Source organism: Rhinoderma darwinii, chromosome 13 (genome assembly GCF_050947455.1).
Source record: "Rhinoderma darwinii isolate aRhiDar2 chromosome 13, aRhiDar2.hap1, whole genome shotgun sequence".
NCBI lineage: Eukaryota > Metazoa > Chordata > Amphibia > Anura > Rhinodermatidae > Rhinoderma > Rhinoderma darwinii.
In genome coordinates this window covers 38,741,325-38,760,923 of record NC_134699.1, presented here as the reverse complement: position 1 = coordinate 38,760,923, position 19,599 = coordinate 38,741,325, and the positions used below count along the sequence as shown (strand labels likewise).

At 40.5% G+C, this 19,599-nt stretch overlaps 1 protein-coding gene across 8 annotated transcripts in view; it reads right to left on the bottom strand.

Annotated features, from left to right (window-relative positions):
• Nucleotides 1–19,025, bottom strand: part of PTPRT (protein tyrosine phosphatase receptor type T) — a 251,708-nt gene extending 232,683 nt beyond the window's left edge. For 7 of the 8 annotated variants that reach the window (XM_075845729.1, XM_075845735.1, XM_075845730.1 and 4 more), the window contains exon 1: nucleotides 18,675–19,025. In XM_075845729.1, coding sequence (XP_075701844.1) covers nucleotides 18,675–18,747 — 73 coding nt within the window. In that variant the 5' untranslated portion in view covers nucleotides 18,748–19,025. The remainder of the gene's footprint in view (nucleotides 1–18,674) is intronic. The other variant, XM_075845736.1, reaches the window with a different exon arrangement.
• Nucleotides 19,026–19,599: the final 574 nt, after the last annotated feature.

Here is a 19,599-nt window from a genome sequence, read left to right as displayed (position 1 = left end):
GGATATGATATTCAAGTCAATGGGGCTAAGCTGCAATACCAGACACGGTCTATAGACAGGAGTGGCACTCTAATATAAAAGCAAGCTAAAGGAAAAGCATGCCTTTCTTTATTTTTTTATTTTTCACCAGGAAGAACCAAAAGAAAACACGGCATGTGTTACTAATCTTTTCAGTTCATTCCAGTTTAAAAAAAGTATACTTTATTTCCCCTGACTTAGATTATAAATGACATGACTGCAAAACTGTGATTGGAAGAATTTGGAGATAAAATCAACAATGTATAATTTTTCCAACCTTGACCAACACTATATTTTATTATCAGAACAAGTTCTCCTGATTTTCTTTTTATCGCCTGGGAGCATGTGTCTTTGATGATGGGAGCAGAGAGCATGAAGCAGAGCGTATACCTGTTGAGGCTGGAAACCAAGTCATCCATTCAGTAAATTTCTTCCAGTGATAAATGTGTGCATATTGCGCATCCTGAATGTAGTCTTAACACGTTCCTGTCCTGTCTGATCTCTGAGGGTTTGCGACATACACCGCGTTCCAAATTATTATGCAAATGTTATTTTTCGCTGATTTTCCTAAATAGTCGATGCAAATGACAGTCAGTATAATCTTCAAGAATTCAACCTTTGGAGTATAATGCAAATTTTATTGAACAAATCTCCTAATAATAACAGATTTTTTTTTAGAAGTAAAAAACTCAAAATGCACTGTTTCACATTATTATCCACAACAGAGATCAAAACATTTTAAAGGTTGTAAAGAGAACGAAAATGGTAATTTGTTGAATTTGCAGCATCAGGAGGTCATATTTACAGAAATCAAAAGCTCTTTCAATCAAAAAAAACATAGCAGGCCAAGTTACATGTTAACATAGGACCCCTTCTTTGATATCACCTTCACAATTCTTGCATCCATTGAATTTGTGAGTATTTGGACAGTTTCTGCTTGAATATCTTTGCAGGATGTCAGAATAGCCTCCCAGAGCTTCTGTTTTGATGTGAACTGCCTCCCACCCTTATAGATATTTTGCTTGAGGATGCTCCAAAGGTTCTCAATAGGGTTGAGGTCAGGGGAACATGGGGGCCACATCATGAGTTTCTCTCCTTTTATGCCCATAGCAGCCAATGACACAGAGGTATTCTTTGCAGCATGAGATGGTGCATTGTCATGCATGAAGATAATTTTGCTACAGAAGGCACGGTTCTTCTTTTTGTACCACGGAAGAAAGTGGTCAGTCATAAACTCTACGTACTTTGCAGAGGTCATTTTCACACCGTCAGGAACCCTAAAGGCGCCTACCAGCTCTCTCCCCATGATTCCAGCCCAAAACATGACTCCGCCACCTCCTTGCTGAAGTTGCAGCCTTGTTGGGACATGGTGGCCATTCACCAACCATCCACTACTCCATCCATCTGGACCATCCAGGGTTGCACGGCACTCATCAGTAAACAACATGGTTTGAAAATTAGTCTTCATGTATTTACGAGCCCACTGCAACCGTTTCTACTTGTGAGCATTGTTTAGGGGTGGCCGAATAATAGCTTTATGAACACTTGCAAACCTCTGGAGGATCCTACACCTTGAGGTTCGCGGGACTCCAGAGGCACCAGCGGCTTCAAATACCTGTTTGCTGCTTTGCAATAGCATTTTAGCAGCAGCTCTCCTAATCCTATTAATTTGTCTGGCAGAAACCTTCCTCATTATGCCTTTATCTGAACGAACCCGTCTGTGCTCTGAATCAGCCACAAATCTTTTCACAGTACGATGATCACGCTTAAGTTTTCTTGAAATATCCAATGTTTTCATACCTTGTCCAAGGTATTGCACTATTTCACGCTTTTCAGCAGCAGAAAGATCCTTTTTCTTTCCCATATTGCTTGAAACCTGTGGCCTGCTTAATAATGTGGAATGTCCTTCTTAAGTAGTTGTCCTTTGATTGGGCACACCTGGCAAACTAATTATCACAGGTGTCTGAGATTGATTACAATGATCCAAAGAGCCCTAAGACACAATACCATCCATGAGTTTCATTGAAAAACTAATAATTAAATGTTTATGACACTTAAATCCAATGTGCATAATAATTTGGAACATGGTGTACTGCAGCGCTTGTTTTAAGGTGCACATGCCCTTTCATGTTGCTTTTTTATTCTTGGAATTTAGGTAACTCTCCATCATTGTACACCATTTTTTTCTAGACTAATTAGGTCCAAAATTCTTTGTCGATTAATGTCTTACTATATCCTTATAGTGGTCAGAGATCCTTTTTTTTTTGTTAGAGATCCAAATCCCATGCATAACCATAAGGAGAGTTTACTGCATACATCTGATATACTCAACTCTATGGTTGTGTACAGGGCAGCATAGGATTTTGAGCTTTTTATAGGAAAAACCGAGCTTTAGAGAGGACCTGTTCCTTCTCCTATGTCTGTTTAAAGTGTACCTATACTTTTAAAAAAACTTTCGACATGTCATGGTGACATCAGAAGTTTTGATCAATGGGGTCTGAGCACAGAGACCCCCACCGATCGCTAAAACGAAGCCACAGAAGAGCTCAGTTGAGCGCTGTGCTGCTTCATCTCTGCACGGCTCTGCTCGGCTTTCCTCGGAAGGCCAAGCGAGCAGTGTACGGACTTATAGACTTTTTACCGAGCTCGTACACCGCTCGCTTGGCTTTCTGTTTGAAGTGAGAGTGTAGCCTCAAGATCACAATGATAAAATATTACCGCAATAGTTGTCTTAAATATTTACAAAATGTATTCAAAAACACATATTTTCTACCCTGACGTGTGCTGGATATGTCTTAAAGAGTCGTTTTTTTGTTTCTTTTCTTTATGTTATTTGGAACTAGGACAGCACCGTGTAGTAATTTTAGCTACATCTGTTAGGGTTCCTATTGGTTATTTTTTTGTTATTCTATATCTCCAGAATGAACCAAAATGACTCATTGATGCACCAGCCATTGACTTTACTGATGTAAATCTTGCGTAAACTGGAAAGGGTGCTAACAATTACCTGTATGACCTGTTCCCGCCAACCAGCCTATGCCATGGCAAGCCGGGAATATGCCATGAACAGCAGAGACATAAGCCTCAATCATCTTCCTTAGCTATCCCTATACAGAGCTCCAGCAAGCTCTGCACAACCTTCAACATCCACGCCAGTACCAGCCGTACTTTGATGCATCCTAGCAGTCAAGTAGTCTTATGTGCTGGTGAATGACAAAGCTTTAATGCAATGTATTGTGCTAAAAGCTTTACTATGGGAATTTATATTTATATAGTGAACAGTCTATTCAGTATAAATTCTTGTATCAGTTGCTTGCGGTTCATCGCGGTTCATCGCATTACATTGGTTGTGGCTTCTGCATTGCCATTGCTGTATGTATGTCCAGTGTCTCCGTCAGACGGCTTTTGTGGTGGTTTCATTTACAGTCAGACTGCAATATTACATGCTGGCACTGGGCACAGTGCCTAACAACAATCCAGGTGACTCACGCTCAGCAGTAATAGGATTATCATATTCTAATCGCAGTTTACAAGATGTTTGCCTGTTATGTAATTCAGGTGCTTATGATGTATGGAAATATGCATGCTCGCACTGTAAACTGTGGGGGTGTTCTCTTACAATAAATGCTTGACACCTGTTATTTGTTCTGCATTTTGTACTCTTAAAACTGGCCAAAAATGATTATCATTAATGATCCCCCTATAAAGAACTATTTGCAATGATTATTCTGTCTATAGTACAATGGCAATAGATAGAAATCTGCTTCATCAGATGGAACATCTATTGACCTGCTTCAAAGACGGCATCACTATTCAAATATATGTGAAATAATACAGAAAAGAATAATTGGCTGCACTTCAAAAGAATTCTCTTTTTTGATAAAAAATCAAACTCATAAATGGCATAATGAAAACTCATGCAACTTCGTGTTTCAGTTTCTCAAGGTCTCTGCTTGCTGTTAGTGAATTGGAATAGTATTGTTTATATTTAGGTGCTAATAGACTGTCCTGATCATGCCCAACAGACACAAGTGTGTACCTGGTTATATTCTGCCTATAATAGCACAGCACATGGGGTCTCCGTCCACTAACGGCCTGACAGGGAGGTCCACACAGGAATTTAATTTCCTTATCACTGACCTTCTATATTGTCACATTGCTCCCACTCATATAAGGAGCAGCGCCTCTGATAATAGAAGTGCATAAGACAATTGCTGAATATGGGTTGCTCCAAAGTCACCATCAGGAAAAACCCTGTCATAATAGAACAGAGTCGTTGTTAGGCTTTCCCTTACCTGGGTCAAAGATTCAGCTTGGTGCAGTAGCCTTGTATCTGGCCAAGGCAAGTTGGCTTGTTGGTACACCCCGCCCCCCCCCCCCCCCCCGAGGAACCCAGCACTTGGCACACAGGGCCTGCCAGCCCCTCCTTTTACGCATCTGGGTGTTATAGAGAGGGTTCTTCACCCAGGACCCCCCTCTATTAGCCAATGAGAGCCTTGATCATGTATTTAATGGAAATGGGTGTTATACCATATAACATGATCAGCTGATATTGCTGGGGAGAGAACCCTTGCAGGGAATGTTCAGTCAGACCTGTAGTAATAAGCAATCAGTTAGGGGTAGGAGCTTTATTTTGAAAAGGGATTGTCCTGATGAGACATCCCCTTAAGGTCACCAAAATTTAACACGTACTTCAGTTATGTATGTAAAATACATTTGTAAAAAGCAGAGGATATTTTTTTTGTATTTATATTTGAGATAGATAGATAGATAGATAGATAGATAGATAGATAGATAGATAGATAGATAGATAGAAACATAGATAGATAGAGAGATAGATAGATAACATGTTTATTGAGCAGCGATTGGGGTTAGTGACTACCTCCATTTTTTGTTCTTGCACTCCTACCATTCTGCCCTGGGTGATTTTAATTTGTTTAATGCTGGTTCCTACCATCCCCAGATATATGTAGGCTTAGTACCAGTTCTGGGTGTATGTGCAGCGTAGGGACCCACCAATAGAGGACACCTTGTCGTGGCAGGTGGGCTCACACAATTTGATCAAAATGTGCTCTAAGAACCTCCCTATTGTAAGTAGATTGAGCAGCAATGCATATTTATTTATTTATAGTGTTTAGGTGCCATTGGTGTTCGCAGATTTTTCTGTCCCCATTTTCTTGTGTACTAGATAGATAGATAGATCATTAGTCTAAAATTAAAATAATTAAAACGTCTTTCATTATAAAAATGAATCTTTTTCTATCTATATAAAAGCTTCCAACAATCTTTCTACCCTCTCTATATCAATATGTTCATGAAGATCCAGTCTTTCTACCTCACCCCACTTGTCGGGTCTATGATCTTCTGCAGACTCAGTTGGGAGGTAATGTTCCCTGAGAGCTTGTGTTGATTCTCTTTTTTTTTATCTATTGCTTTTTGGCTTGCTTTTATTTTGTGCTGTTTGAGCCTTCACTTTTATCTTCTCATGTTACTGGATGAAATAACTTTCATGAATTTCTCTTCCAAAGTCAATGAATTACACTTCTAGTTACATAGTTACTGAGGTTGTTAAAAGTCCCGTTCATCCAGTTAACCCTTCCTGGCATTTTGTTTGTGATGCCATCACGCAGGCACGCCTGTTGAATGTATGTCACAGTACATTAAAGAGACAAAACAAACATTGCCAGCGCGAAAGTAAAACATATCCGGAAATCTCTTATACAAAAAGCTGTCTGCATTCAAGTCTGAAGCCAATGAGTATCTTCATGCACTATTGCTCTGTTCATTTTAAATGGAAGGAGGATGGTGTCCAATAAAAGCAATGTTTAATGGAATTGCACAGACGAAAATGTAGTTGTCTAGGTATTTTCTGGAGATTCGCCACTCTTCATTTATTTAACTATAGCAAAATTAAAAATAAATCAGGATTTTTAAACACTTTACTTACTATTCTCAAAGTGCTTCTCACTTGTCAGAACATTTAAAGGGGTTGTCTGGTTTAAAAAAAAAAAAAAAAAATACCCTATTAGGGAATTCAGGACCCTCATTTATTAGTCAGAGCAGATAATAGATACAAAGAGCTCCGGGGGACCAGGCACATTTGTGCATTACACAGACAGTCCATTGATTTGCCCTGTGGTGGCGCTGTAGGGAAATTGAACACTTGTTGCTGGGTTCCTCCACAGATTACAGCTGTTTTCTTGGGGTCCCAACAGCGAGACATGAATTATCAGCATATCATCAGGAGACACTTCTCGCATAAGCAGACAACTCCTTTAGGCTATATGCACGTATTGCGTCATTTGGTGCAGAAAATCTGCATTAAAACCGCAGGTAATTCCGCGGGTAAAATCTTCACCTCATAGTGTGTTTTTTTTATGCATTTCTAGGTACGTTTTTTACATATTGATGTGGAAATAGATGCGGTTTTATGCTGCAGGTTTTGGTGCGTTTTTTTTAATAAACTTGTCAGACACATTTCTGAGGCGGAAATGCAAGATAAATTGACATGCTGCGGAATTTAATATAATAATTGTTTTTTTATTATATTTTGTTTATTTTAAATGATACTAATAAAAGAAATATATTATACTATGAGACCACACACTTTTCCTCTCCTTGCCCTCCCCTATTAATTGGATTTTAAAATACGCACCGCAGGTCAATTTACATGCAGATTTTCTTTTCAACTTGTAGATGAGATTACTTGAATTCTCATTTACTTTGCTGGTACTGTAATATGCTGCGGATTTGCCACAGGGAAATCTCCACATCAAATCCGCACGTAATATGCATAGTGTGCATTTGGCCTTGAGGTAAAGAAAAATAATTTTTTTCAAAGTGAATATAATTTTGGTTATGTTCAGCTTTTCAAGGAAAGAAGCCATTAAGTTTCCAACTACCATGAGTAAGAGCCATGCAGCCAAGCTGAGCTGGGGCTGCCCCCTAAACAGAGTCTGACCATGTCCCTATGGTATATATCTATTTAGATCCAGCAAAACAACCAGACAGATAACCAAACCATCTAATCAATCAATCAATCAATCAATCAATCAATCAATCAATCAATGTACTTTCCTTTCTCTAAAAAAAACACCCAATGTAATAACATAGTTCTCAGTTTGGTTAAATATAAATGATACATTTCTATGTATCATTATAATTTTACATTACATTCGTGCCATTAGTTTCACATTGCCCAATATGTGTAAGAGATGCCAATTTTGTGCCACCAACATATTTATGCAGTATCGAGCATAATATTCCTAACACACATCAGCTGTGAACAGCCATACATTTGAGCATAAACCAATATGTGAAACTTTGTAATATATCTCATTAGTGGAAAGTGACATCTTCCTCCCCTTCCAGCAGCCTGACGTTCTCCTTTCCCTGCCCGCAGGCTCTATGTAAATGTTCAGACATCTCTGTCTAGAGTAATACAGGGAAGACAGTAAAGAGGGGAGACGTGGGGGGATGCAGCTGCAGTTTTCCCCTCTGTTTCTGTGAGACTGCATGCTGTAAGTGGGTAGAAGATGCAGAAGGATGGAAACATTTGGTTGGCTCGGAGTGCTGAGAATAGAACAGGAATAGAGAGGGAAAATATGTAAGCAAATAAATGGAATAAGACCCAAAAACACAGGCTAGACACTGAAGTTATGGCTGCCTCACATCTAATTTACATCTACAGCTGCATATAATTTATTTTTTTCCCCTGTAATGATAGATTAACATAAAAGAACTAAGAATTAAAACAATAGCTATAGGGGTAGCAGTTACAACTGCGTCCCGGTGCCTGAGGGGGCTCAGAGCCCCCTCTGCTACTGTACATAGGAAACTTAACTATTATAAATGGCACATGGTAATTGAAGTGCCCTGTTACGGATTTTGCATTGGGGCCCTGGAGCCACAAGTTACGCCTCCAAAATGCCTCTACCGGTATCAGAAGAAGATTGATAAAAGTGTCCAGCTTTTCTTTTTCACCTATTATTCCAGTACAGCATGAACTCTGTTAGAGTGCCCACTACAGGCATGGCATGTATCCTCTAGGGTACATATACCACAGGTTGAGATCCTAGGCTGTAGTACATGAGAGACCAAATGTCCAGTGTTTTTTGTCTAGAGAGCTACACAATATGGTTAAAAAACTGGGAAAATTGAGTTCCGTAAGGATAAATAACCTTCTTTTGCAGCACAATTTACTATTTCCGTATTTTAAATTGTGTAAATTAACTTTAATAAGTGTTTTTAGGTCACTCAACTTAAGCATAATAATGTTTCATCGGTAGACTTTAATGCTGCCACTTAGTGGTCAATTGGTAATAAAAAAAGAATTACAAGCTGTTACAAATCATTAACTTAACCAGATCCTGCCTCAGTCACGGAAGTACATTATTACTTTACATATTAACTGGATGCATTCGTTTTGTTCTTGCATGAAATGACATAAGTTACCTTCTATTAAGAGCAGGTAAAACCAGGGACAGACATGGACATTGAAAGACATTGCTAAAGTCAAATAGCTCTCTAAGCTGAACTGTCACATAAATCCTTAGTACGGCCTTTGATTGTGAGCTTCGGGGTACTAACCAGCCTGCAGACCCCAGAATCATCCTTTCCTTCTTTTCTTTGCTGTGACAGGTACTTTGCAGTAGAGTTTGGGATAGATGGACCTTGCCCAAGGCATCGGCAGTGTGGACAAACTGATTAAACCGCGTTGCTTAGGTTAGAAGGAGTCATGTGCTATCCGCTTCAGGAACTTGTGGTTATAAAACAATACGTATACATTTTATATTTTTGCAGTATGAGTTAAATGCGAGGGTTTGGTATTCTCTGGTCTTTAGAAAACTAGAAGCGGAAACTGGTGAAATTATTTTTTAGAAATACACCAGCGGTAGCCTCTGAAGCTGTTATGAAGTCCAAAGGAGGTGGGCTCCATCCCCTTTGCGTGATGTGGACCCTCATTGGTTTCTCCCTCTATACAAACACTACAATGTAAGAAAGCAAAGAATTTAAGAACTGGTCCAATGATGAATCTGTCCTTTTCTCTAAAAAGGCATAGGAAGAAGGGAGGAAGGACAAATGCAGGTCCTCTTGACCACAGATGGAGACTGTTCCAATGGGAACCAAAATTATGACCTCATTTTAATTTTTGCAGCTATGCTTTTTGTATGCTCTTCACAGGGGATGGGTACCTTCAAACTATTAAATAATTAATGAACAGCTTGAGAAGTGCAGGAAAGCAGCTATTGCAGTCCAGTGAGCCATGGGTTCAAGAAATAAAGGAGTTAGTTATTTCCAAAATCCCAAGTTATACCACACTTGATCAGAGAACCAGCTATAATGTATCATTTATAAAAAACATTTTATAATACCCTTATGGGTAAGGTCAGTTCATTCCACTATTCCCAGAAGAGATCCCGTTATTCAACATTTATCTAGACAATAACGTATTGCCCCATCCAAACATGTATATTCATTTGACTTTAGAATGTGGCTAAGCCGCACAGATACCTGGTTCCAATCCCACCAACAGCAACACTGGCATGGATTTTACACCATTCAGCCATAACAAGTCAAGGGGTGGCATATATGAGGCAGCAAGTGAACAATCCGTTCTTGAAGTTGGTGTGCTGGAAACAGGAAAAATGGACAAGTGTAAGGATCTAAGTGACTTCAACAAGGGCCGAATTGTGATGGCTAGACGACTGGGTCAGAGCATCTCATAAAATGGCGGGTCTTGTAGGGTGTTCTCGGTATGCAGTGGTAAGTACCTACCAAAAGTGGTCCAAGAAGGGATAAAAAATAAACCGGTGTCAGAGTCATGGGCGTCCAAAGCTCACTGATGCGCGTGGGGTGCGAAGGCTAGCCAGCCTAGTCTGATCCCACAAAAGAACTTCTGTAGCACAAATTGCTGAAATAGTTAATGCCGGTTATGATAGAAAGTTGTCAGAACGCACAGTGCATCACACCTGCTGCGTATGGAACTGCGTAGCAGCAGACCGGTCAGAATGCCCATGCTGACCTCTATCCACTATGGCAAGCCCACAATGGGCACGTGAGCTTCAGAACTGGACCTTGGAGCAATGGAAGAGGGTGGCCTGGTCTGATAAATTGCATTTTTATTTACATCATGTGGACGGCCGGGTGTGTGTGTCTCAATTACCTGAGGGAAGAGATGGCACCAGGCTGCATTATGTGAAGAAAACAAACCAATAGAGGCAGTGTGATGATCTGGGCAATATTCCGCTGAGAAACCTTGGGCCCTGGCATTCATGTGGATGTTACTTTGACTCGTACCTAAACATTGTTGTATACCAAGTACAACTCTTCATGGCAGCAGTATTTCCTAATGGCAGTGGCCTCTTTCAGCAGTATAATGCACCCTGCCACACTACAAATGGATGTGCTGAAATAACAAGTCTGATCCATGGAGGCCCCACCTCACAAATTACAGGACTTGTGGAGTCCATGCCTCGACAGGTCAGAGTTGTTTTACTGGCATAAGTGGGACTAACACAATATTTGGCAGGTGTTTTTATTATTATGGCTGAACGGTGTATGTACAGTGCTGTGTTCCTCTCACAGAGGCAGGTTATGGGTCCATGTAGTAGAGTCATTTTGAAAGTGCCAGTTGCTAGCGGCAGGAGACGTAAGTGTCATACATTTGCCTGTTCTATGCATTTTTAAGGATAGGCAGCACTGTATGGATTGTGGGGGTCCAAGGGTATTAACTAGGATAAGGAGGGGGACCCTTTTTCTTTTGGGCACTTCCTTCTATGTGTAAAACTTCATGACCACTAGAATTATTGTAATAAGAAAAAAAAAGTAAATCGTATTTCTTTAGTCGCGGGCTACCTATACAATATTTGGCATTTGATTTTAATGTTATGGCTGAACGATGTATACATGCTCTCCAAAAACATACTAATAGATTAATTGACTTTCCATGAAACTGGTCCTAGGGTGGTAAGCCTCTTTGGAGACAGGGGCTAATGTGAGTGATGACAATCTCTACACAGCTCTGCAGAATAATTTGCGCTATTTAATGAAATAAGTAAAAGAGGTCATATAATTAGTAACACTTAATAGGAAAATGTATGACACGGATATAATATTAAATATACAAGATAGATACATTGGCTGCAGGGACAATACCTTGCACAGCCGCCACCAATGTAATGGCACGTGCAAGTACGAACGAGAAGGAGAGCCATGTAAACTGCAGCCCCTTCAAAAAGCTGATTAGCGCGGGTCACGAGGGATTCTTACCCCCACCGATTTAATTTTGATAAACTATCATAAGGATAGGCCATGAATTTTAAAAAGCCAGAAAACCCCTTTCCTTTATCTGGCTCATTCTCTTGAACATGTCATTACTCCTTCTTTGATTGTTAACCACTTTCCCATCTCATTCCCATTCACCAAACCTTTCCATATTATACCCTCTTAGAAAGGGCAGGGGCAGAGGCTCTCACGCTGGAGGTGGCATACAAGTAGCACAGGAATACAGCAGACAAGCCAGCTATAAGACACCTAGGCACCAGCATTCTTTCTCATATATCAGTTATAATGACTTGATCATGGTATTTCTGTTAAAATTACGATGACTAGAAAATGTGGGGGCACAGAGGGCAGCCGGTTGGTGTGCAAGATGTATTCCTGTCTACCTCTTATTTTCTATATACAACTTTGACTCCTCCGCACGAACACAGCTGCATGTTATTACCATGTCACCGTCCGACTATATAAAAATTAGTCACTTACATGCCCCCAAAAAAATGGGGCAGTTGAAGGGCATTTTAAGTGGCGCAAACTTCAGTTGCATCAGTTCTAGATGGAGAAGTATGGCCAGTGTCTACCTTGATGTTCCAGGACCTGTAAGCTCTAGGCCAAAATTACAAAATGAAACACCGTCTGTAGGTCCTCAATGAATGACACGTGCCAAGACAATAAACGCCACACTTTTAGGCACTTATTCCTTGCACAGCTCTTTCTCTCAGTCCACCGACAGCGGTCACAGGCTGCACCTCCATGTGACGCACTAAACGTTTGTTAGATTTACAAAGCGAGAGCGGACGAGTTATACGAGATCCTTAATTGAAAGATTTTATCAACTTAGAAAGAACGGGTTTAAAAAGCCATACATCTTTAAATGGTTGTGTGCTGAGAGTGCCCCCTTATGGCCAGTACTTGTACTGCATACGTGTTAACCCTCTTCTCTAGCGCAGGTGCCTGCAATACACTTTGAAAAAAGAAACCGCTTTTTGATGCAGATTTTACGTTATTGTGCCTTGATAAAGACACGTTGGGCCGGCCTGGCACTACCAGTCTTATGTTATGGATGGTAGTTAATGTTGGTAATATCTGATATATCTCTGTCAACCGGCTCTACTTGGAAATCTACTTGGTTGGAACAGAACTGAACACCTGAATGCCATTTACTTAATGGGGCAGATGTTCTAATGTATTCTAAGTTTCAGGCCAGGGCTACATCTAGAATTTTTGTAGCGCTACTGATTGATTTTAACTCTTGAGCTACAGCTGCGGTGTAAATGAATACATTGAGTTGCCTACAATCTTGTGGACTGCAGCTGTCACTCAAGAGTTACAAGAAGTCTAGGTGTAGCCCTGGCATTAGACCAGGCAGCCAGAAGATGCATCAAATATTTCACCGTGGTGAATGCTGTATGATAAATATGGCGCATCCTACTTCTCTTTCTCATACTAGCTTTGATTTGGCATAATTTGCGACAGAATTTTGTGCCCGTTCATGATGACGCATCTTTAGCCACGCCCATTTTAAGTTAAGCCACACCCTCTTCTGGAACACTTTTAAGGGCACGTCCAGACGTGGCAGAGTTTTTCCGCTGCAAATGATTTGGGGCAATTACGCCACAAATCTGCACCAACATTTGCATATTTAACAGGTAATTCAGACGTTGCAGATATCACAGCGGACTTGCCACAGATTTCAGTTTTTGCATTGCAAAGGCTGAAATCCGCAGTGAAATTCTGCTTCTTCTCCGCAACAGACAGTGCATGCTGCGGAGAGAAAATTCTGCACCGCAGCCTATGGTCCGCAGCAGAGTTTTCCGCAGCGTCTGAACTAACTTGCCTAAAAATGTATTGGAACAAATGTAAAAAACGTCCGCTGGAGAATTCCACAGCGGAATTCTGGACGTGCCCTAAAACCTAAAAAGTGAGGCACAAACGTGTTTTTAACGAGACATGCGCCAAACTACGACACATTCGAGCGGCAGATGCTTTAGCACATCTGCCTCAATGTCTTTATTTGATGCCAATGACTGCTTATAATATTCTATAAATTCATTGTAAGTCATCCCAACATGCTGCATCGCAACCAGATTTTCTAAGGAAATTATATTTACCCTCAGTTTCTCCCGCAAAATAATCCCACATTATATTCCTCACAGGTTACGACTATACAGATCGCCTTGTGTATCAGACATTATCAGTATAGCTGTGCATTGATGAATGCAGATGCAGCAGAGCTGAGTTTGTCATTTTACTCTTTAGATCGATATTGTTTGTTCCTAGTATTAAATCTCTTGGCGTATGTAATGTAGTAGGGTTTACCCAACTTGGTATCTCAATGAGTTGTGCCAAATGACCACCTCAGCTCTGCTACATCTGTATGTAGTGGTATTTAAAATGTCAACCTTGTCTGGCACCTATGGCAACAGACCAACTTATATTCTATGTTTGAGTATAGGAAACCAAAATATGAGCTGCCAGTCCTCATAGCCGTAGTAAGATTACTTAAACCTACTCGTAATCTACTTAAACCTACATAGAAAAGTGGGATGAATACCTCATTATGTTTTCTCATAAGAAGTCGTTTATATCCCATAGCGTGGGGTATAATATTCCGCACATTATCATTGCGTTTTTACTACCAACCCATTTCCTTCAGAATTTAATAACATTCCTTCATTTCATGCATCTTCAAGCAGCAGACAACAAATACATATATATATTTAATATGGCTTTGATATTCATTGCGCTGTGTAAACCAGTTAAAACCGCATTAAAAAAAAAGCTAAAACCGTTTTTTTAGGTGCTTTTAACCTCACCTGAACTGCACTGTCTGAATACACCCTAACGGTGCCAGGGAGGGGCAGCCAGGAGCAGGCTGGCCTGGCATGGCAATGGTTATACCCAGTCTGCCAGTGTGATGAGATCCCTGCAGGAGGTGTTTGGCTTCCCCAGCCCACTGATTCCCAGTGTTTAGATCTTTCACATCCCTCAGTCTCTGTCTTTCTCCTCCATATCAAAGTGTTTGTAGAAATTGATCAAATATTGCAGGGTCTGTCAGTGAATATTTACATTACGTCAGTCAGAAGGACTTAAAACAGGATTTTTGAGAAGCTCAGTTAACTATTTAATAGACAGTTATGTATAGCTCATAAGAATATTCTTAATATAACCTGTCACATTTACAAAGTCACGGAGGTCCAAATATTTACCCCAAAACACTGCCGATAATTCCAGATTTGTTAACCGCTTTATGATACGACAAAGTTGTCCATATAGAGTGCCATAGGTCATAAGGCTTCCACTTAAAGAGATGTATGAGATTAGAAAAAACACTCTTTTTTCTTTAAGAAACAGCGCCACTTATGTCTAGTGGCTGTGTCTAGTATTGCAGTTCATCCCCAATTCAAATGAATCTGACTGAGATGCAATACCAGACATGGCCCAAAGACAAAAGTGGCACTGTTTCTGTAAGAAAGCAGCCCTGTTTTTCTAATCTCATACAACCTCTTTAATATAATGGAGCTCCTTATTGCGTCTCACGTAGGGCATTGTCACTAAGCAAAGAAGAAGCCAGACACCAAACCTGTATTTGTTTTTACATGGGTGATGGTGCCTCGTCTGACAGCACTGGTGGCCTATGATAGGGAGTATTCACATCTTGTGGTCAAATCGGTTTTGTCTTTTGCAGCGATTCTCTTAAAAATGAGCCAAAACCAATTGTTTTGCAGTGATTTCAATAAAAATTGTAGCAAAAACCACAGCATGACCGTCATGGGGCAAATCTAAGACGCAACGGTTGGATCAAAATGTAGAATGCTGAATCTACATCCCATAATTAAATATAGTCGCTGCCAAATATACCCGCTTGATAGTTGCTCGTGTAACATCCACGCGACCGTTTAATGTGTTGTAGGTAGCGCTGTCTCTGGTCTCTCGAGTGCGACCGTCGGATAGGATGCTGCATGCTGAATCTACATGTGCCAGTCTAATAACATTGCCAACAATTGACTACGATTCGGACAACAGTTGCCCATGTAGTCCTAGCCTCGATGTTGGTTACTTTTCTGCTGGAAGCCATGGTGGTACCAGGGCTCTGGCTCTAATACTATCAGGTCTATGGGAGTATTACTGGCCTACAATGAAGAATTAAGTGATGGGATAAATCTCCATTGTTGCAGCTGAAGAATTGGATGAGGTATAGAAGGCTGGGTCTATAGCCAGCCGCCAGATAGCATTGCCATCATTTGGCTACCATGTTGCCTGGCGGACCTTAATGTGGCTCTCTCCATTATAGAACTCGTTTCGACATGAAGGATATTGTAAGGGGAGGCAAAATGACAATCGGTCTTTATGACTTTATCCATAGCCATGCTGGATGTCATAGGGCATTGCAGGGGAAATATGACATAACAAACCAATTACATTGACATTATTAGAATGTTTTCCATAGTTTTCTTATGAAGGAATCACAGAATGTAAGAAGCCGCAGCATCTCAGCGGAATGCACTTAACAGTTATTAGGAGATATTTATTGCTGAATTACCCAATTATTCTGGATCCTATACAACAATTTCAGCTAATTGTCAGTAATAAAGCCATAAATTAACCTTGTTTGCTACACGTTGAAAAGTGACATTTGCTCAGACTGAGGGAGGACAGATACAATTGGAAACAAGTCGGTAAGATGGTAGACTTTCTCGGAGCAAACAGAACATTCCCATCAATCTATGTTTATGGGTGAAAGTACAAAGAACATTATTTATAGGGTATTGTTACTTTAATATTAAGGACAGCACGGGAAGGCTTGCTTGAATGACAGTCCCGCAACAATAGTTACATATTCCAAGCCAGACTCCCTGACCGTCCAAAGTCTGGGCCGCAATATGGTAAAAAACGAAATCCAGAAATGAAAGTCAATATATTGATATCTGTCCTGTCCCCTCGTAGGAAATAATTCTGTGGATCTCTCTTGGAATTCGTATTCAGCCTTATGGCTCCTGCTGCTGTTTTTCATAATTCTTGTTTCTTTGGATACAGTTGATAATTCTTCATGTAAATATTCTATATTATCCGATGGCGCTAAACATTTAATACTTTAATACTAATGCAATCCATATAGTAACGCCTTACATATGATCAGCATCAAGAAGCTGCAAAACTACAGGACTCTTAAAGGGGTTGTTTGCTGTAGACAACCCCATTCCATATGCCCTATTATAGCATATTGGAAAAACATAAAGGGGGTCTCATGATCAGGACTCCTCATTTATTAGCTGAGAACTGTATCCATCATTCTTAGCTCTAGAGGACCAAAAGCGTCTACTGAAATCAATGACTACTCAAAGTGAGCAGATATCTAATAATAGAGGCTGTTGGGTCTCCTAGCAGTGAGATGACCTGTCATTAACTTGACCCACAAAAAAAAAAAAAAAGGGAACTTGACCCACAATCTGAAATGTGGATTGTCCTAACTGGGATGACTGTTATTTTATAAACCTCAAAATTCATCAGTACACAATATGTGAGAATAGGTAGATAGATAGATAGATAGATAGATAGATAGATAGATAGATAGATAGATAGATAGATAGATAGATAGATAGATAGATAGATAGATAGATAGATAGATAGATAGATAGATAGATAGGTAGATAGATAGATAGATAGATAGATAGATAGATAGATAGATAGATAGATAGATAGATAGATAGATAGATAGATAGATAGATAGATAGATAGATAGATTAGATTAATAAGGGACCTCTCTCTTTCGCCATCCAGTAACCCCCGCCAACCTATAATAAGCATATAAATGGCTAGCTTCACAGCAGGTGCATTCTTCGAGTTCATAGACATTCTTTTAGCTTTGGTTACACACATTCACACACGTGTCACACTCCTAGCACGCTTCTTTGGATTGCAGGGTATGCAGCTAGCACAAGTGTGTCTCACACTCCCACCCCCCAAAATAGCAGTGGGAGACACACACGTATTTCCACACACACAGACACGCGCACAGGGCGCCAGCTGTGATCACAATACCCCTCAGAGCATCAGCTGAGTGTTAACAAGCTTTGATGCTAAATTGGTCAGCAATCCGGGACATGCAGGGGGGCAGCCTCAGCTGTGGGCATCCCAGATCCAGGGGAGATCATGTTTTTCGTTCCACCTCTTTTTCCTTCTTTACATCACCCTCTCCTTCACTTTTCTACCAACATTCTTCCCTGCTTTACACTGATTTCTGTAATAACTCTGCAAAGCAAAGTCCATGTCCCCATTTACTAGTCTACAATAGAACAAAAGGCGCCTCTTCCTAAATTATAGGATCACTAAACTTAAAGTACAAAGCACATGAAGTAAATCTCATACTGATCACTGCTAATAGCATCTTTGTATATGCATGTCAATATTTCTGGAGGTTCTTAGAACTGTAGAAGTAGTGATCAATGGGGCAAATATTTTCTGGGACCTCTTGACTTTGCTCCATTAAACACTATATCCAGTCCCTGAAATAGCTGCTCACAGGTAACAACAGATTGTATTCAACTACATAGCAAAAGGGCTAGCGTCTCTTTAACTTCACCATGACTTAGAAACCATTCCTGGACTGCAGCGAGGTGTTTGCCATACAAGTCCTAGCTAACCTCTGAAATGCCAGAATAGACATCCTTGAGGCATGAACACAGACATAAACCTCTTTTGGTTGCCAGTGAGGATACGAAAACAGAAGCCATTATAATAAATACACGCTAGGCTATAATTCTATTCATTATAACAAATGGTGCAATAAAACATAACAGGCAGAAGGGAACCGTGCAATCATTTAATTAGGAAACAGAACATTAACATGACAAAAATGACATTTGCAATGGCAACTGTGTATTCGGCTTCTCTGGCGTAACAAATCGATAACTGCCTGATCCTATCCTGATTACCTGCAGACAGGAGATCACTGGGCATTAACACGTAGAGACCCAGCACGACCATCCCATCTTGATCAACTACAATGAGATCATCATATGGAAACTCAGCAATGAATGGTCCTGTCCTGATGATCTGCATTTAGGGGATCACTCAACGTTAGGTACAAACATAGCACTATATGATCCATATGAACCTTTCATGATATACAGAATAAACATGGTCCAAGCTTGTCTCGGTCTTCTGTATTCATTCATGGATCTTACATGTCAACTCTGCATTGCCAGATTTTGTCCTAAAGTATCACTTGGTATTAAGACAACACCTGAACCGTAACTACTAGGACTTATCACTAGACAAAACTAATGCAGGGACTCAAATACTATAGTGTCCACATCTGCGACATGGGACTAGCTTATTCACAAGACTGATATAGAGGAATAAAGTTATATTACCTGCAGATACCTCTCCCCCGGCTGCACAAAATAACTGTAGGAGAATGGTGAGTAGATAGGCAGTCCCAAACATTGTAACCTGCGGAGAGTATCCACCAAGTGCCAGACTGGCAAGAGGATGAGGAGGTTAACATCCTATAAGCATGTCGGCAAAGGTGAGAGGTACGGTAGGTTGGCAGGAGAGCGAGGCTGGCATAAGCAGCAGTTTACGAAGCTATATTGTTGCTGTTGCTCGGATGCTCGGTACGGAACTGAAGTGGCTTTAACTGATCGAGGAAGGATTGAGAGCGAGCGAGAGAGAGAACAGTTTAAAGATTTCCCCTGAGCCCTAATGCCTGCCTCCCTCTCATCCCTCCCCTCCGTGGTAGCAGTCGGCAGCTGCACTGCTACACGCAGCCTTCAAGGGTTAAACCATCAGCCAAAATATCGAACATGAAAATTTGATGTTACAATTACATATTGAGGCAGATAAATGTAGCCACAGGAGCAGTTATATGGAATAATAAGATATAGGGAAGCTAGCGTGAAACAGATGAGATATACGGAAAAATGATGGGAATCAATGAAAGAAGTTCTACTCCTGTGTTATAGTGGAGGATGGCAGAGATTTGGGCAAGAGCTTAGATGCTGCAATAAAAGGGGATTCAAGGGATGAGTAGCAACAAGTGGATTGTGTGAGTATATATTTATTTATTATTTATTTATTTATTTCAGTTACTTATATAGCGCCAACATATTACGCAGCGCTGTACAGAGGTCCACTTTTTTACTGTCCCCATTGGGGCTCACAATATAAATTCCCTATGGGTATGTTTTTGGGGTGTGGGAGGAAACCGGAGTACCCGGAGGAAACCCACGCAAACACGGGGAGAACATACAAACTCCATGCAGATGTTGTCCTTGGTTGGATTTGAACCCAGGACCC